At 36.7% G+C, this 20,803-nt stretch overlaps 2 protein-coding genes across 2 annotated transcripts; both read left to right on the forward strand.

Annotated features, from left to right (window-relative positions):
* Positions 1–651: 651 nt before the first annotated feature.
* Positions 652–4,153, forward strand: LOC124790085 (eukaryotic translation initiation factor 3 subunit A-like). The gene is made up of 2 exons (XM_047257651.1): positions 652–894; positions 2,323–4,153. The coding sequence occupies exon 2, from the start codon at positions 2,358–2,360 to the stop codon at positions 3,639–3,641; it is 1,284 nt and encodes a 427-aa protein (XP_047113607.1). The 5' UTR covers positions 652–894; positions 2,323–2,357; the 3' UTR covers positions 3,642–4,153.
* Positions 4,147–17,041, forward strand: LOC124790087 (cytochrome c oxidase subunit 6B1). The gene is made up of 3 exons (XM_047257653.1): positions 4,147–4,170; positions 16,249–16,373; positions 16,742–17,041. The coding sequence occupies exons 1-3, from the start codon at positions 4,162–4,164 to the stop codon at positions 16,911–16,913; spliced, it is 306 nt and encodes a 101-aa protein (XP_047113609.1). The 5' UTR covers positions 4,147–4,161; the 3' UTR covers positions 16,914–17,041.
* Positions 17,042–20,803: the final 3,762 nt, after the last annotated feature.

Below are 20,803 nucleotides of genomic sequence, written 5' to 3' on the forward strand. Positions count from 1 at the left end.
TTAGTGAGTTGAAGACCATTATTGATATTCTTACGAACTGAAGTGGCACTCTCTGCATGAACATGGAAGAATGAAGATTATAGCTTAGCACCTATTGACAAGGCCATTATACAGGGTGTATCATAATTATGACGTAAACACACACAGTTGAAAGTACACAATACTAGAACCAAAAAAAGTCTCGGGAAACATAGGGTTGAAAATGCATACCTTAAGAGCTACGAGCAATTTTTCCATCTTCGATACTGTGAAACAAATCCCTTCTACTGCAAGTTCTTTGCTTTCAATATTTAAAGATGTGGTAGTATGGACAATAATAAGAAAGAAACATCCAGCAAATATTTGCACTAAAATGCATACCTTAAAAGTTACAAGTACTTGATCATTAGAACAGTTGTGTTTCAAAGTAACAAAGATGGAAAAATTGCTCGTAGCTCTTAAGGTATGCATTTTTGACCCCCTGTTTACTGAGACACTTTTGCTTCTAGTATTGTGTGCTTTCAACAGTATCTGTTTATGCCATTAATTATGATACCCTCCGTAGATGGAACATCAGCTTGAAATGGGAAGTTGCTTGTGTCCTTTAGGGACCTATCTTAAAACTTACATAAAGTGATATAGGGAAATAATAGACAACCTATATCTGGACGACCATATGGAGATTTGAACAGTTGTCTTCATGAATATAAATCCGGTGTGTCGCCAGTCATCTCACTCGGTCAGGTGTTAAGAGGTTCACTGTTTAATTTGTTTGTAAGAAGAGTCAAAGAATTTATTACTCCTGTATTGAAGTTCACCAACAGCAAGCCTTCCTGTGCACAATTTGTTAATAGAACAGAGGAGGAGGAAACAATACTGGTACCTGGACACCACACGATGGCTTGTGAATTACAGGTACAGAGACATACATATTTACATAAGATTGACTTAGCATGATTTAGGGTTGTTTGATCCAGTTGAGAATTTTTATTTTGGGGGAGCAGAGTTGTAACACTAGTACTACAGGCCAGCTCTACTAGTGTAATGCATCAACATGTGATCAAATACTTTTTCAGGAGAGATTTCCAATCTCATCACTGTTCATCTGAGCTTGCTCTCTCTCTCTCTCTCTCTCTCTCTCTCTCTCTCTCTCTCTCTCTCTCTCCCCCCCCCCTCTCCCTCCCCCCTCCCCTACCACTCCTCTCTCTCTCTCATATAGTGAAGTTATCAACTTCGAAAAGCAGGAATCTTTCAGCATTAAAGTTACATGTTTGAGGGGATTCTATTGTTTATTTAAAATGTGACAATTTTGGTTCATACAACTGAAATTTCTGTTCCCATTTGTGAACATACATGGGATTTGGATGTGTTGAAATGTTTTTGCGACACGTGAAAATATAAAATATTAATCTTGTATTGTGTGTGCTAAAAACAAATTATGAAATATTTGGCTATGGTATGCCAAGTGAAGTTGCTGCATTTAAATGTGGGGCCTGATAATGACATTTACAGCTTATGTAAATGGACAACTACGTGCAGTAGCTAGTTCCTTAGTCATATATTTTGCCCTAACGTTGTGGAATGCAGCAGCTTTGCAGTGTTATTGGAAAAATTACATTATTGCTTCATTTTTTTAGCCTACTTCTTATTTGGCTCTGGTAATTTTCTCTCACCTGTTGTATCACTTCTTTTTAGTGAGTTGCTCATTTAAGAGATTTCTTTTACACATTAAATTATCCATATTTTTGTAAGACAAGCCCATCATCCTTTCCCATCCAATATCTATTTTCGCGGTTTAAGATGATCTTTTTGTGTGGCAAGTTTGATCGGTGGGGAAAAAATGTCTGTGCCGACTATGAGAGACAATACATGTTCTATAACAGTGAGGTACTTTTGTGTCCCTTTAACATTTTTTGTTGTTTGAATTATTGTATCCTGGGGATTTGTACATAGAGCAATTTGTCTGTATTTACATATGTGTATGTATGTTGGGGGTGGGGGGAGCAGATTGCCCAGGATATTGTCCTCTATTTAGAGATGTTATTTACTGAAATTCGAAGAGTGCCTGATTGTACATTATCTTATCCACATGATTGCTATTTTCCTTTTGATTTCTCGAAAAGGAAATTGACATTTACAGGATTTTAAATGAGGCTGGCCCTAAATGTTTGCTGTCCGTTATTAAATGTGCAGTGTAGATAAAATACTCACTTTATTGGAATATAGCTTACAATGATGGATTGTGGTTTCAGAAAATTTTAATGAAGTTGTTTAGTCCGGCAAATTCCATATGAAACAGTGTTTAGCACCTTAATTACACCAGGCAGTTTCTCTTCCTTTTAGGTGGACTACAGAGAGGAGAAGGGGCATCCCACGTGATGGTGTATCATAGGTTGGACAGCGGCAGTTCGAGCTCTGCTGCCTTCCAACAGGAGTCCGAGGCTCCCAGAGACGCCGGAGAAGACTCGGGGGGACCACCAGGCGGACCTGAAGAGGGAGGGTCTTTTCCAGAACGACGGCAGTCATGGGAAGGGATGGATGATGATAGGGGACCAGGAAATTACAGAACAAGAGAAGGTCGATACTCTGAACGTTCGAGGTCACGAAATGGTAGAGATGAGAGGTTTCCAAGGAGTGGATTTAGATCTAGAGACAATCGTTATTACAATCGATCACGTTCAAGGGACAGAAGGGGGGGCAATGTAAGGGAGCGTGAAAGAATTGATGACAGGTTTTATGACAGTCCTAAATATGTTGATAGGCAAAGGTATCGTGAATCATCACGCTACCACAGAGAATCCAGGTCAGGTGAAGGATATGAAGAAAGTTCTCGATACATCGAAAAATCGAGATACTCGGAAGAGTCAAGGCATTTTGAAGATTCAAGATACAATGATTCCAGATATCGTGATGATCAGAGATGTTCAGAAGACAGTAGGGGCCCAGATGGTCAGAGGTACTCTGAACAGAGATTTCGTGATGATTCAAGGTTTGATGATAGGAGGTATGGTGAAAATTCAAGGTACGATAATGAGCCAAGGTACTCTGAGAATTCAAGGCGTTATGGCAGACACCGGGAAAATAGTGGCGATGATTGGCACTCAGAAAACAGGTCACGTCACAGAGAGGAGAGGTACCGTGGTACGTCCAGGTACTCGGATGATGAAGCCAAGTATGGAGAAAGCTCAGTTAGATGGGACAAACCAGTTACGGCTTATGGAGAAATGGAGGAAGAGGAAGATGATGATGATGAAGAGGAATCGAAAGGAGATGTTGTTGAACCTCCAAGAATTCAAAATGTTTTCCAGAATGATGGCAGCTTTTTGGAAATGTTTAAGAAGATGCAAGAAGCCAATAAACCACCAGATGTTAAGGAAACTGAGGAGACAGGACAGAGTGCTGAGAGCAGTGTACCTGCTACAGCAAGTTCTCCAGAGACAACTGCACCATCTGTTGGTTTGAAAAGACCAACTGCGTCCCTTGTTGGAAAACGCCGTGGTGGTAGAGTGCTCCCTACAGGAATGGTGAAAAAAGTAAGGAAGGTGGAGGAAGTGGAAGAAGAACCACCAAAAGATGCATGGTCCCTTTATATGGCTGAAGTGCGCAAATATAAGGAAGCCTCGTGTGAAGAAGAGGGAAAAACAAGGCCACTTGTTAAATAAAATGAAGGACTTTTAATAATTTTGTTTAATAGGTGCGAAAAGAGATCAACATAATTTGAAAGAATACTTTTTTCTGGAGAATAGGTACAGTCTCTTCTCGCAGTAATAACTCTGAAGATTAAAATTTCTGCATTTATTTATGTTGTGATGTGTACTTTTGTCAAGTATTTAGTTATAGGATTATTTCTGAGTGAGACTGAATGAGGTAGACACTGACAGTGTGTTTAGTGCTGTGGTGATGTGGGGGAATGCCTCAAGTGACCAAAAAGACTCTGCCACTGGCTGCTTGTAAATAAGAAATATTTTTGAATCTACAGCATAGTAGTAATGCCTTCTTAGGGAACTTCTCTACAATGCGAAGCAATTTATAGCTATAAACAAATTAGTTTAGTGGACACAGCAATGAACTGTCATCAAAGAAAAAAAGTACTGTTATGTGAGAGGATGCTTTATTGTTGATGTTGAAACTTTCTGGTGTTGTGTTTTGGCTGTTATTTCCAGGGTCCTGAAAATAATTTTGATGATATCGGTAAGTTTTGTTTTTATATATATATGTATATGCTTTCTTCATTTTATATTATGCATACCACATCCATCATTGTAAACTGTTAATCATTGGTTGTAGTAAAAGGAACAAGGGCCACAGTTTGTCATTGTTTTCCATTTTTACTTGTATACTACTCCATAACAATGTTTCATGGTGATTGTGAAGTAAGTTCAGTTTGTTTTCTTTTGTGTGTACTCAGACAGTGAAAAAGTCTACTCATGATTTTTTGAAAGATTTTCAGATTGTTGTTTATTTTTTCCCAAATATTGCTGTGTTGGACTCATCTTCACATTTTTAGCAAATAACATGTCATTAATTTGTGTTACTTGTTATTTTGATGAACACAATACGTGTCAGGAGTCCTACTACATTGTTAAGTTATTAACTTGCTAAGTCATGTTAAGGGTGAAGTACATGTAATGTATAGGAACAAGAAAAGATTGTTTCAGTTATTTCATTGTAAAAGTCAAATTTGCCTAACAGGGTTGTTAAGTTATGGATCTGACTTTTTGGGCAAGTTAAAGGACTAATGAAGAATGGTCAGTTTCATTTGACCCATACAGATACACTTTTTGTGTAAAAGAATTAATGGATGAAGTGTATATAAGTTTGAAGAGATATGTCATATTGTAAAATATAATTAACTGGTGGTCTTTACAGTCTTAGACTGAAAGTTTATTTAGTTTCATCTCTACCTTATGCATTATCAGGTCTAATATAGTGAGATAAGATGCAGATTTAGTGTGGAATTCCTTTGTAAGGTGGAAGGAATAATTGCTGTTTTGGTCAGCTGCTATTATTTACTTCCAGTTGATCAGTTAAATTCAATTATCTTGTTATTTGTGTGCTAGGGTTGTGTGTAGTTCTACCCAACTATCTGGCTTCTCACTATGGTCGCTTCAACCAATATATATAGGACTCTCTTCAGAATCTTTGTGCTGACAACTGAATTTGTGTGTGAAGTTTTCATGTTACGTTCTTGCAGTGTCATACATGTTATTAATCACTAAAAGGCAGTGACAGTAGTTCAATAGGTGTAAGCCTTTCTTTTGTAAAGCTTAAATTACTTGGAGCATCTACATCTATGTTTTTACTCTGCAATTCTCAGTTATGTGCCTCTTTCTGGAACAACCTTAAAGATACTTCTCTGCCGTTCCACTATTGAACAGCGCATGGGAAAAATGAACACTTAAACCTTTCTTGCGAGCTGTGATTATTTATTTTGTTATGATTATCATTTCTCCCTATATAGTGAGTGCCAACAAAATTATTTTCATGCTCTAAGAGAGTTGGTGATTGAAATTTCATGAGAAGATTCTGCTGCAGCAAAAATGCTTTTGTTTTAATGGTTGCCACCCTAATTCATGTATCGTACCCATGGCATCCTATCCCTTATTTTGCAGTAATAACAAGCTGACCTCCTTCAATGTCCTCCGTCAATCGTATCTAATGTGGATCCAACACTGCACAACCATACTCCAGATGAGGGCAGGCAAATGTAGGTCCAAGCAGTCTCTTCAGTAGACCTGTTACATTTTCTAAGTGTTTCACCAGTAAATGGCAGTCTTTAGTTTTCTTTTTCACAACATTATTTATGTGATCATTCCAATTTAAGTTATTCGTAATTGTAATCCCAAGTACGCAGTTAAGTCTTTACATTTGTGTGATCTATCACGTAACTGAAATTTAGCAGATTCTTCTTAGTGCTCATGTGGAAGACTTCATACCTCTCATGATTTAGTCAATTGCCACTTTTTGCATCATACAGATATCTTGTCTAAATAATTTTGCGTGTGATTTTTATCTTGTATAACTTCACATGACTGTAATTGACAATCATCTGCAAGCAATCTTCTAAATTGTTTATATAGATCAGAAATAAGATGGCCTATAACACTTCCTTATGGAATGCCTGATATTACTTTTGTTTTACTTGATGAGTTTTCGTCAGTTATTACGAATTGTGATCTTTCTGACAAGAAATCACGAATCCAGTCACCACAACTGTGTCAATACACTAATTAAAGAGCTAGTTGTGTTTTGCAAGAACAATATTTTATGAACCAATATTGCCTATTTGTCAATACATTGTTTTCTTCGAGGTAATTCATAAGGTTCGAACACAGCAGGTGTTTCAAAATCCTCCTCCAAGTTGACATTAGTGATATGGATCCTTAATTCAGTGTATTACTTGTGTTTCTTAAGTGTTTTAAGCTGCTTCACTGCATCGAGGTTATCTACTTCTAAGTTACTCATGTTGGCAGTTGTTCTTGATTGTAAAAATCATTTTGAATAGAATGTATCGCGTGAAGTACGCAGTGGTACAAAATCAAAAGTTCCCATTTTCAATTTGTATTCTCAGTGAGGAGTATATGTTTCCGTGTCAAAAAGATTAAAATCCTTGAACCACCCATCTCCTTCTGTGGGTGGGTTCAGTAAATGGAATTCTTAGTATGTGGCTCCCACAAGGAGACTTAATAAATATGGGACTAGCTTAGAAAAGCAAATGACAATATTTACCGAAGTATATTGAACGAATATGTGATGCTCTTTGCAGGCAGAGCAGTGTGAGCAAAGAAAGTTGGAATGGAGCAGAAAAAGACGTGGCAGTGTAATGCACTTAATAGTTTGCTTTTTAATGTTTAAGGGATATCCCTCTGGTCACTGGCAACAGAGGCAACCAAATTCATAGTATTGTGGAAAAAGACCTTGTTTCACAAAGCACCTAGCTCCAGCGCATGTTGATCTATCAGTTATTCATTTGATTTTGAAAAGCATCCCTGTTGATTTTTGAACAAATTCTAAGTTGATTTCTGAATAAATCGTAAGTTTATTTTTGAATGCATGAATAGTGTACATGATGTCTGCCAGGGAATCCCCATCACATCAGGGCATAAACTTTCCTGCAGACAAAAGGGGATGGTGCTATACGAGCTGTACCGAATAAAGCCAAACGGGGTGAACGACAATCGCTATTAATGTGGTTGACTGGGTTTGCAAATGATCAGCGTTGTTATAATTACTAGCGACATCCATATATTTAATAAGCAACTAACATGAATAACAGGTAACAAAGATTATCTATTATCTTCTGTGTGTATCCAAGAAAATGAAATTTTGACCGAAAATTTTTGACCAGATCGCTACACTAGTAAGGGCCAGTTATACAGTTCCTGGCTAGCAGCTGCTAAAATTCTATTCTGGGAGTAGTGCGGAAAATGCGTTGTACGAACACGTAATAACACCTAACCGTAGAATAAACTCAGGACAACTAAACTGATGATTGTGGCAGGGTTAGTGAAGTTAACCAGAGAATATGTTTTGACACTGGCAGGAATTTTTACAGAATTACTGAAGACTATATAGTTTGTTAGAATGAGGAAGGAGAATAAACAGCGACTCTCACAAATTATGGAAGATTATGACAATTCCAAATTTATATAAAAATTTCGTACTACTGCTTTTTTCGAACTCGTGCTTCAGAAGCTGGAGAGTATAAATAAAATGTGAACTATTTACTAACATAAAACTTTTTGCTTGTAGTTGGCCTGATAGGCATTTGATATTGGTACTTCGTGAATTATATTCTGTCGTGTTATAAAAATTACCATTTGTGCCAAAACAGTCTCGTTTATTTGGTATGTGTAACAATTGCTGCAATATTAGGCAGCCCTATTTTGTTTTTATCTAGCAGATGGTGACAAAATACATGTAATCAGATAGAGAAACAACACCAGTCTTGGGTACTATTTGTATTATCAGCTTTTCTAGTATTAGATCACGACATTTCGTTTTTTCATGTAGCAAAACGTTGACAAACTTTGAGGTAATAGATTCTTTCCCAGAAGGGAAAGTATGCCATATACAGCTCTGGCAAGATTAGAGACAAAAAAATGAAATGACTTAAGGATTGAAGAAATGTGTACTGTCTCTTGTCTTTACTGGTTTTATGTATCCCATATTTAATTTTGTCACACAAAACAGCAAGTTTTTAGCTGTTAGGCAGTAAAGACTGCAAATTTTCTGAACAGTTCTTGTTCTGCCGGTTACAAATAATCCTATCCAGTATTCATTGTGAGTTGTTAAACCGGCCGACTGGGAGCAGGAGAGGCACCACTGGACATTTTAATTTCCACTTTCCTGAATATAGTTTGGTAGCACCCATTACAAAATATTGCACATTTGAATTCCACAGAGCGAAATACAGAGACGTATGATGGAAGAGTGCTGTGTGAAGAGGTGTTGCACTGCACTTTGGCACACTTACGGCCAAAAGAGTGCTGTGTGAAGAGGTGTTGCACTGCACTTTGGCACACTTACGGCCAAATAACATGTCTTACGTTCCCTCGAACATATATGTCTTACGTATGAGACTCTTCAGAAAGATGTGCACTACAAAATGAAAATATTTTTGAAAAGTCGGTTTTTTAAATTTTTTGCATCCTGCTTCAAATACTAGAGGCAGGGGGGAATGCCACTAGTCTTAAGTTGGCTGGCTGGTGTGGCCGAGTGGTTCTTGGCGATACAGTCTGGAACTGCGCGACTGCTGTGTTCGCAGGTTCGAATCCTGCCTCGGGCATGGATGTATGTGATGTCCTTAGGTTAGTTAGGTTTAAGTAGTTCTAAGTTCTAGGGGGCTGATGACCTCAGCAGTAAAGACCCATAGTGCTCAGAGCCATTTAGCCAGTCTTAAGTTGTAGTGGGGAGGTGGTAGTCTTCACGTGACCCATGTTTACGTTAAGTGATTTTGCTGTTGCCTCTTCGTTTATTGCTCTCACGTCAAATGAAAACAAAACGGATTTCTGTGGCTGGGAGCTATCAAGTGAATTAAAATACATCCACATAATTACAGAAGGCTAAAATATGTTAATGTCAGATTTTATTTTATTTCCACCTTTCTGACAGTCGAGCATTAATCACCTTGCAGAACAATGAAGTTATTTTTGTTGGTTTGTTAAAGAAATTTGGTTTTTATTAACTTTTTCTGTTGAGGCAGTTAATTTATTTGAAGTGAAGTGTTTAATTCCACACTATTGGCTAGTTTTAACTGTTCGCTGCATTTCAAGTGCACGTTTCCATCTTCTAGCACATATGGCATTATGCCATAATAAAGAACCACACATGAGATAATACAGTACTGGTACTCAAGAAAATTTATGTCCGAATCTGGACACGCAAAGGTGCACTTTAAGCCGAATTTTGCATTTTAGTATGGTTCACAAAATTCCCATGCTCTTTGAGTATCCTCTGATGTCTTGTTTCTTTTATGACATAATGTAAGATCTTTTAATGTTTTACACGTACAAACATACGGGCTTCTTACGTCATCGTAGCTGTGCAAGTATGGTGACGCCTAATATCTGGTGTTCTCTGGGAGCTGCTGAAACGAACCTGTTTTGTAACAGGCTGCAGGAAAATATTCCGAATGGTTGTTTGAAAAGTGTTACTTTCAAAGTAAATTTCCTTTTACGCAAGATGAACTCTGTTCGAGAATGTACGATGAATTTCTTCAGTCACAGAGCGTTTGACTCTCATTCAAAAATGTCCGCTGTCTTCGGCTGGCGAGATCACCTTACATGAGCTACGACTGGTTTACACAAGTGCAACGCAATCTCGATTTCAGTGCTTCAGAAAGTAAAATGGGTGTTTGGTGGAATTTGAATTTATACTTTCGTAATATGAAAATATGCAGTGTACATGTTGCTGCACGTAAGACATCTTCCCAAAAACGTGTTTTTTTACATGAGTTTCGTTTTGTAAAGTGCCGGGCAATTCTATCCTGGTGTATAAAACCACAACCATTGAAAAGATTTATAAGTTTTACATTTACGACGAAAAGTATACTGTCACTTAGCATGGAAAAAGTGTATTTTCATATGGGAGAAAGTGTATTTGTAACTGAGAAATCCGTGAAGAATCCAGGAACTTTTTTTCCTCTTCCATGTATACACCCTGATAAGATTGTGTGAACATTTACGCAGGTTCCAAATAAACATTGGTAAAGTTTCCTGATCACCAATTCAATAGTTGTGGAAATAGTCATTGTTTTTGACTTCATAGTGCAGCTTTCAGCGGTATGTGCCAGTTTTTCTTGAAACAAAGCTAGACCATCTTGTACAACTTTTTGTGTTCTCAGAAAAATGATAGGTTTCTTGAGCAATTTTCTTATGAGTAATAATATAAGCAGTGTTGGTCGAAGAATAGATGCTTTCAAAATTGTTAAGTTAAGCTTTCTTTATCTCCAGAACTAATTGTGATATAAACCTAAAACTTCACATCTAATAACTTGCGAACACAAGGTCTGAGAATATAAAATTTCATTCTCCTACAGCTTTCCAGTAGTTTACAAATTCAGGGAAAATTTATGATTTTTGAAAACACTAAAATGAGAATTTTTGCCTATTTTTACAGAAACATTTCTGCAAAATCTTTTAAACCATTATCTTTAGAAAGACCGTTTTGTAAACCACATAAGAAACTGGATTTGGTTCTGTAATCCGAGCATATAAGGCCATGAAAAACAAGGAGGTGGAGGTGCATTGAAAATATGCCCATATTCCATTGGTACTCAAGTCTGACTTCATTAATGATGATACACAGTTGTTTAGTATTCCCTGGAGAAGGTAATATTGAAAATCCTGTGTCAGGAGGACTCAAAAAACTTCAGGAAAGGGGTGTCTTTCGTCATTACTCATCATGACAAATTTTAGCCTGTTTCCCTGCTATAATACAGAATCAGACTTGTTCTAAACTTCTTAATCAACTATGCATTACAGAGGCACTGGAAATCATGGTTGTAAAATTGTTGCATAACTGCTGCAATACACAGTGCATAAACTGACTTAAAGTTCTACACCATAGTCAAAAGGAAAGAACCATTACTTTTGGCGAAGTTCATAGCAATCTGCCTCACATTATTTGGAAAGGATTCATGTTATGGCAAAATTTGAGTCTTTTTATTATGCAATGCTATTAACACGTTAATTTAATGTAAGTCTAAAGTATAGCAAATTTTGTGTTCGCATAATTTGCAGCTTATGAAGAATATTAATGTACTGGTGAAAAATTGTGTAAATTGTTGCTCTGGTCCATGACAGCCTTACCATTGCTGGGTTTCTTTTAAATTGAGAAAACTGACATTCCCATAATCATAGGGGTCATGCCAAATAGCTGTGCAACAGCATCCACCAGTGGATTTGTTTACTAGTTTCTCTAACCTGATAAGGGTTTCTTTACATAGCATCCCAAGCAGGATGTTACATTTCTTTCCTATAAGTGTCACCAGCCAAAACTAGAAGAGAGATCTCTCAGGATCGTAAGCTTATGTTTTTACTTCAAGCTACTTGAAGTTTTTCAGGTTTCATTAGTATGCCGAAAAAAATTGAGGGGAAACTGTACTGCCAGCCAGGTGATGTCACTGATGGAGCTGGAATAACTGCAATAACGTGCTGTTATAGCACCCAGCATGTGGCAGTCCTCGATTGCCAATAAAATGAATAGTTGAAGACAGTTTATACGATGTGTGTTGCACAACTATTTTACTACCGTGATGCCCATTGCCCTGTTACTTCACAGTTAAATTTCTAAGTTTAGAACCAGTTTGATCCTTTAGTTGTTATAGGAGGAAAACAGTCTGAAATTTGTCTTGATGAGTAGTGACCAAAGACACCCCTCTTCTAAAGTATTTAGAGTTCACTTGACTCAATCTCACTTTCTGGTCATCAGGACTTTAAATATTACCTTCCCCAGAGAATACTTAACAATTGTAAAACGTTGTTAAAGACGTCAGATTTGAGTGCCAGTGGAAAATGGGCATATTTTAAATGCATCTCCACCTTGTCGTTGTCTTTTAGTGTCTTATATGCTCACATTGAAAAACCAACTCCCGTTTCTAGGTGGTTTCAGAACATGGTCTTTCTAATGAAAATGGTTTAAAAGTGTTTGCAGGAAAAACTTTATTGTAAAAGTGGCCTAAAATACCAAAATGTGATGTTTTTGCAAAAATCTTGAACTTTTCCCTGAACTGGTAAACTGCTGGAAAGCAGTAAGAGAATCGAATTTTACATTCGAAGACCTTGTATTGTTAAGTTAATGCAGGTGAGGTTTCGGTTTTATGCCACAGTTCTGAAGAAATAAAAAGCTAAACTTAACATTTTTTCAGGTGTCTAATTTTTTTTGGTCGCCTTCCCTTTGAATTATCCATTTGAAAATTGCTGAAGAAATATTTTTTTATTGTTCTTAAGACCACAAAAAGTTGTAAAAGATTGCAAAGTTCTGTTTCTTTCAAGAAAATACTGCCAAAGGTGATAAGTCTCAAAGTTGCTACAAAGTCAGTGGAGCATGTTTGATGGCTGTATCTCAGAAGAATTATATTGGCTAAAGTACTTGTACCATAAATGAACTTAAGTATTTTTGTGAAATTTTTGCAGGAGATATACTTGAAATTGATTGATTTGTGTGCGTGTGTGTGTGCGTGCGTGTGTGCGTGTGTGTGTGCGTGCGTGCGTGTGTGTGTGCGTGCATCTGCGGAGCACTACTGTGGCTACCTGCAGGCATTATTGCAACTTAAATGGCAGATGACAACTTAGTTATAGCAGAATATATTCTCGATAACGAAATGCAATGTTTGCTTGCACATTGGCTGATCTAAAGTGTGTCTCATAAACAATTACATATGATGTCAGATGGTACCATCGAGGGATATGATATTTATGACAATTGTACCCTGTGGTGCCAATCTCATGCTGAATGAGAGGACTTTTCTGTTATCTACCATTAAAGAGTTGTAAGGTCATTGTGTATGAAACATAAACAATTTATTACCTGAAGGTGTAACTATGTCAAGAATTTACTCATAATTTATTAATCATTGTAAAGCAGCTGTTGCGGTTTTTATCAGTTGAAGTGTAACACAAAAGTATTAGGATGTCCTGAGGAACAGTGGGTTTGTAATGATTTGTTTCCACAGACACAAGATTTCACAATAAGGAGCTGTTACACACACACACACACACACACACACACACACACACAGTGCTGATGGTTATTTTATTGTAATTTTTCTTTTCACTGCTGGTTAGTTCCTTCTGTAAAGAAGTGATCATTTTTATGTTTTGTGATTGAATGGGACTATTGAAAATTTTATGATTATAATAATTTTTTTAGCAAACTTAAGCTATATTACTTTATCTTTCTTTTAGCTTCTTTACTTGACATAGCAGTACTGGCCGTTGACAAAGTTCTCCAGTAATTTTTAAAGCATTTTTCATCCTGTACTGTAATACACTTTTGGAATTGTGATTTTCATCCTACTAATTGTGTATAAGTATGGAAGACTTCTTTTTGCATATGGGGAAATGGTTTTCAGTAACAGATGCTTTTTTTTCTCCCCTAATCCACGTGTCTGTAGCATTTCTCAAGGTTGCAAACTTTAGTTGTTGGTTTCATTTGTTCTTAGAATATTCTGTATTGTGAAAATGAACATTCAGAAACACTCATTGTTCTCTATTTAGCTCATTTCATAATTTGTTTCTTGAGCAGTTTCTCTCTGTCTGCTTTTTGAGTGTCTCACTCTTTCCTTTTATCTAATTTCATCTCATTGTTAATCTGTTACATATCTTCTGTCCATTCATTCTCTTATGTTGTAAAGCTAAACATGCTTCTCACTCCTCATCTGTTTAATTTCTTTGCTGCTGTTTCCTTCACTCAATTTGCCATTGGCAAGATCTTCTCTTTTATGTTTTGGTATTCTGTTATATATTTATTGCTTAGAACACTAAAATTCCACTAAATACATTGTTTGCTACCTTAAGGAATTCCCTTTCATGTAAATTTACTTCACTTCTCATTGATCTGCTGTAATAGCTTTTCAAGAGTATACCGATGCATGCATCTCAGCATTGTTCATACGACAGCAACACTAAATATTTTGACAAGCACATTTTCATAAGAAAACCAAATTATTCAACAGAAAATATTTAACTGTTATGCCATTTGATTAACAGAGCTAATTGTGCTAATATCACGGAACATGTGCTCCATAACTGGCAAATATCACTGACAGGTTTTACAAAATTACTGTAGTTTGATGAAGGTCATGTTACAGTTTAAAAGACTTTTGGAACTTGAGTCAGTGTAGATAGCTATCAGTACTTGGTTCAATAAGCTTTCAGCTTAGAGCTGCCCAGTGTGGTGGCGTGGAGTCAATGAGTGTAGCCCAATAAATGGTGCAGAAGGATTTTCTGCCATTCTTTAACCAAAGATCGCAATAATTGACAAAGGCTGGAGAATTTTTGTTCCCTTAGCCTTTGTTAAAGTTCCTCCCACAGATGTTCAATTGGACTGAGATGTGGGCTTTGGCTAAGCCATTTCAGTATCCTTACTTGCATCCTTCACAAAAAGTCTGACATGAGCAGAGGTGAGCTTAGGATCAATTTCATGCTGAAATTCCCAGTTTTGTCCCATTTTATTGTTGGCGTAGGGCAACGTGCATTCTCAAGATTTGAAACAATCTGTAATGTCTTCAGTAAGCACCAGAGGGCTGCCACCTCAGTGGGTCACCACACCAATACATTCCTGCCACTTTGCTTAACAAAGGGTATTTGGTACTGGACGTCATTTCTTGCATTGAATGGCCTTTGAACATATCGAATCCCATTGGAAAAAAAGCCAGTTAAACTTACTTTCGTCGCTCCACAGCACATGCAACCACCGTTTGTGTCCAGTCGTGTGATGTCGCAAACTCAAGTCAGGCTTTCCTGTTCTTTGCAGATATTAATGGATTTTTGCTTGGGTGTTGGCCATGAGACTAGACTCTAAGAATCTGTTTTACAGTACCATTCCATATTTCTATGTTGTGGAATTTATGCAGTTCTCTGTTTATGTCAACAACAGTCTTCTTTGGGTCGCCCTTTGACATTATCCTTATGAGATTCTTCAATTGGAGTGTGACTTTGCTGGGCGTATGTGTTCTTTATTAACTTTGGTTCCTGTGAATTGTTTCTTCTTATTCCCAACAGTCAAAATTTTTCAGGACAAACCAAAATCCCGAGTGACAATCTGCCTGATACTTGTCCACTATAGGGCATTGATTACAGTGTTTTTGAGGTCTGCTGTATACTCTGCCATTCTGCGTGTAGTTAACTGCGTGAAAACAAAACAAAAGCTAATGTAAACCAAAGGTATTTGACGTTATACTGTCATAGGCATTTTATTTCCAACAATAAACCACAGTGTCAAAATACTTTTGTTCGGACCACAATATTGTCAGTGTTGTACTTACTGTTATTGTGCTGAATCCTGATGCACATGTTTATATGGATGTGTGCTGCTGCACTGTGAGCCTAGACAGGCTAGTGAGGTAGGAAGCACATGACACACACCTAGCAGTGAAAATGTGTGTCAAAATAATTGTCACTACTGCACATACCCTTCTAAGCTGGAAGGTATCCCCACCATACAGTGTTCTAGAACATTCAGGAACATTCTGGCCAATCTGTAACTTTGGCACATAATTCTCAGCTGCTTCAGACTTCCCATTCATGTGGTGCGCCCTTTAGAGACCTATATCGTCCAACCCAACTCCAGCAGTTCCAACCTTCAAGGATGATGGTTGGAAAGCTTACAAACTGTATAACTCCTGTGGGACTGTTGGTTAGCTGTGGAGATGTAATGGCATGTGTGGTCAAACAATGTTTACATTTATTATATATTTTGTCAAGTTACAAATTAAAACAATCCAGATCATGTAAAAACATTTATTACAATTATGTGATCAAGACTGTTTTAATTTGTAACTTAAAAAAAAAAAAAAATTGCACTGATATTGCCGTTCTTCCAATGATGTGTGTAAAGATCATATATATTTTGGTTACCAGTGTCTTGAAATTCAACTGTTGTAAGAAATATTTATGAAATCTGACAAATTTCCACTTTTCCTTGTGTGGTTACTCATTGGATCTTGAAATTAACATAAAATATATTGAATGTTGCTTTTTAAATGAAAGCAGGTGTCTTTGGATTTCGTTTATGTATAAAGTGAGTAATTGTATTTGATTGCAGATTTTATATAGAATGCCTGTCGCCATAATGCCTGTTACCGAAGCTGCGGCAAAGGGTAAAGAAGAAAAGCACGAGCTACGAACAGCTCCATTTGATCCAAGATTCCCAAATCAAAATCAAACAAAGTGAGTAAAAGTTTTGGTGGTTGTTGAATTGAATTTATTTATTGTGAGGAAACAGGAAATAGTCTTGTTATGTTTATATGAATATATCTTGCCTGTGGTGCATAATAGTGTGTGGGAAATACTAGGGACTGAGTGACTTTGTAGGGGAATAATAATTAATCAATTTTTGGCTTCTTCAAGCTGCTAAAATAACAGTATTAAATAGAAAAACCTTGTTAATGTTTTTGTAGAGTAAAATTTATTTGTAACTGTAGGAATTGAAACAAAACCGGTTGAAATCAAACTCTGATTATTGTAACATGCCTTGCCTTACGTAATTATAATAGTTTTTGAACAACATTGTGTATTACTACTAAGGTGTGTTTCAGGTACTGTTACCAGAGCTATCTCGACTTTCATCGTTGCAGAGCTCTGAAGGGTGAGAACTATGAGCCGTGTGATTATTTCAGGAGGGTATTCAAATCCATTTGTCCTAATGCATGGATTGAAAAATGGGACACACAACTCGAAGAGGGCAGATTTCCTGGAAAAATTCTGTAATGTGTGTGTGCGTATGCCCTAAGGCATGAAATGACAGTTTTTCCTGTAGTGTTGTTGTAATGGTTAATAATGCTTTTGTAAATGGATCATGTAAATACCTTGATAAAATATGCTTGAGAAGATGGTAATGAGTGTTTAAAATGTTCTTCAAATTTCATAAACTTTAGTGTATATAATAAATTGTCCCTGACAGTTGAAAATGTGGTAATGAACAATTAAAGCTGTTTGTTACTTTTCATTCCTGTCAGAAATAGTTTCCTGACTCTGTTCTTGAAGTCTTAAATTCCACATACTTAGTTCCATCGATCTCTCTCTCTCTCTCTCTCTCTCTCTCTCTCTCTGTGTTGTAAATGTTTGTTTACCATGTATGAATAATTGTGAATGTACACTGTCATTAGGGCATCCTATGTGTAATTTCTATAAAATATTACTGTTAGAAACATAAAATACACGAAAAAAGGAGGGTTTACAACATACAGGTATGAGCCCATCTTCACTTTGCTCCAATTAAACAGGTAGGACTTACGATGGTTGTAGGGAGGAAATCATAAATTCATTTCCTCTTGCGAAACATGTGTAACTTCAGTTTCAGTTACAGATGTTCCCAACTGTGTTATATATACTGTCACATATGCGAATTATAGGCACTCTTTACCAAGAGGATTAGGATAACAGTGGCAGCTTTTGACGACGCTCCCTAGTCACCGACCTTTTATGATGTTGGAAATCCTCTGATGGGGTGAACTTACGTGTAGGCTTTGAGCACAAAGACAATTCAGATTTGCTCAATCTGTAACTTAGTGACTTAGGTATGTTTAAAAGGACAATTCTTAAGTGGTTGGCCGAACCAGTGGATATCTTTGTTGTTCAGGCAATCAAAAGTTGCTTTTAGCTTTAAGAGTACAAAATGAACACTATATATTTCCTGGTTTTGTTTTATCTTGCAGTTGTAAAGCTGGTTTGAGTGCTTGTGCTGATTCTTTTGAGTGCATTAACATATTGCAGTTTGTAGACATTGAAGTTTGGAAATCTACTCACATGAAGGTAGTTAATAGTTTGTGTTCAATCCATACTGTAATATTATCAGCAAATTAGTTCTTTCAGTATTGTGTACACAACAATAAAATTATGTCACCTTAATTATATAACCAAAATCAGTTACTGTTAATTTCACATTTATTAAATATTATCATCTCTGCTACAGTTTTACAAGCTTGTGTACTATTAAATCTTGTTAAAGTGTGAAATTAACTAAAATTATCTAGTGGAGAAAGGAAATAACTGCACTTAAGAGATATTGAAGCACAGCAAAGAAACACACACACAGGCATACACTTCGTCTTGAATACTGTGAATCTCAAGTTCATTCCTCAGAAAAAGAACACCTTATGTTTTATTACTTGCTTGCATCATAAAATATGAAAGTTGTGTGTTCTTATATTCTATGCAGAATTTAATGACTAACAGTAGAGTCAAAAATGATGCAGAGAGTGTGTTCAAAGTATTTTCTGAAACTGATAATTCAACGGACTGGCATATTTAGATTACAAAAGCAAAAGTATGTTTATGGTGCATTAACAGAGTGGAAGCAACTCTTCAAAGAAATAACTTAAAGGGCAAGGAGAGAATGTACAGACTGATGCGTCTGTAGTAGAGATGGTAAATACAGTCAGTCTGATGTGTACAAAAACTTAACACATTAATAAATTCATTTACACTTTGTACACTTAATAGTAGAGATACACACAACTTTATATAGCTGTAGGTTCTTCTGTTATGCTGAGTTATATACAGAGAGAGTTGAGTTGGTGATCGTAACAAATAATCTTTAATGCAAATACAATAACATAAATCAGTGAATAGCAGTAATGCTTTGTAGCGTCATGTTTGACGTATTGTCCTCACGACAGTCTTCTGTATTGATGTTAAGTCTGTAGATGTACTAAATCTGGAGGTGAAGCCCTGAATTGTGGCTGCTTGAAATGATGCAATGGTCACTAGTAGTGAAGTACTGTCAACTCAGCATCTGTGCTTGGCAACACCCCTTGGAGAATGGTGAGCAGTGGACGAGTGAGCTGTCTCAGCAGCACACTGGCAGGAGGTTTGAAAGTGCTCTCTCTCATGTATCTGTGTGCGGTTGAAGAAGATGCCTTCGATTCTGCAAAATATGCTCGTTTGTGACCTTTGTTCTGTTTGTAGAAAGGAAAAAGCATTTTTCCATAAGCTGTATTTAGTAGGTGAACCTCGATTGCGTAAAGTAGACAAGAGCTTAACAGCCTCAGACAATAGGAAAAAAGTACAATGTTGCATACATTTGTAGAAATGATCCACAAAACTACCGTCCCTTAACTTCAGTTTGTTGCAGAGTCTTAGAATATATTCTGAGCTCAAACATAATGAGGTATCTTGAACAAAATGACCTCGTCTGTGCCAACCAGTGTGGATTCCAAAAACAGATTTCAAAGACAGCAATTATGTGAAATCCTGCTTCGTCTTTTATCACATAACACACTGAAAGCTTTCAGAGCCAAGGCAGTCAAGTAGATGAATGCTTGATTTCTGAAGAGCATTTGACTTACTACCACATCTACACTTACTGTCAAAAGTATGGTAATAAGGGGAATAGAGTGAAACCTTTGACTGGATTGAGGACTTTTTGGTAGGGAGGATGCAACATGTTATCTTGGATGGAGAGTTATTGTCAGATGAAGTAACATCAGGTGTGCTCTAGGTAAGCAGATTGGAACCCTTGCTGTTCTTGTTGTACAATAATATGAATAGTAACCTCAGACTTTTTGCAGGTGATACAGTTATCTATAATGAAGTAATATCACAAAGAAGCTGCATAAATATTTAGTTGGATCTCTATAAGATTTCAAAGTGGTGCAGTTCAGAAATGTAAAACTGTGCACTTCACAAAACGAAAAAAAAGTAGTATCCTATGACTATAATACCAGTGAGTCACTGTTGGAATCGGCAACTCGTACAAATACCTGAGTGTAAAAGACTGTAGGGACATGAAATGGAATGATCATACAGGCTCCTTTGTGAGTAAAACAGGTGGTAGACTCATTTGTGCGACCCATTCTAGAACATTGCTCAAGTGTGCAGGACCCATACCATATAGGACTAATGGGATCCTGCAAAAGTTTATTAACAAAGTTTCAAGAACAGGTTTTAAATGATGACTTAAGGAATATACTACAATCCCCCATGTATCATTTTCATATGGATCATGAGGGTAAGATGAGAATAATTATTACAAGCACAGAGATGATCAGTCATTCTTACCGCACTCCGTATGTGAGTGGAATGGGAAGAAACCCCAATAACTGGCACAATGGGATGTACCCTCTGCTATACACATCACGGTGGTTTACAGAACATAAATGTACACTTTTCAAAACAGTTACGCAAAACGAGTGATACGTGGGTGTTAATAGTAATGTGATAAGAGACTGTTGCCTGTGTCTAATATAAATGAATTAAAGAATAAAATAATTAGTTAAAAAGTAGCTATGATTTTTTGGCTCCTTGTGGGTGAGTGTACTAGGAGCTGCCATAGCCCCTGTCTGTAGTATATAGATTTCACTTGGGGCAGTTTAAAGTAGTTAAAAATCTTTCAATGACAAAATGAACTCCGACACTTTAATCACCACTCTAATCAGACTCTTCCAGTATGTTACTGTCAACAACCCTCTAACTGCTGTGATTAGTTTACCCTACACTGCATGAATTTTTATTTTAGTGCAAAAAAATATATATGGTAGAAAATGTTCACCAATGAAGGGGAAAAATACTGAAAAAATATATCACTCATTTAACAGTGTGAAAGTCATTATTTATTACTTGTTTCCATTTGGCAACATCATGAGTTTAGTCATTACACT

The sequence above is a fragment of the Schistocerca piceifrons genome, chromosome 3 (genome assembly GCF_021461385.2).
Source record: "Schistocerca piceifrons isolate TAMUIC-IGC-003096 chromosome 3, iqSchPice1.1, whole genome shotgun sequence".
NCBI lineage: Eukaryota > Metazoa > Arthropoda > Insecta > Orthoptera > Acrididae > Schistocerca > Schistocerca piceifrons.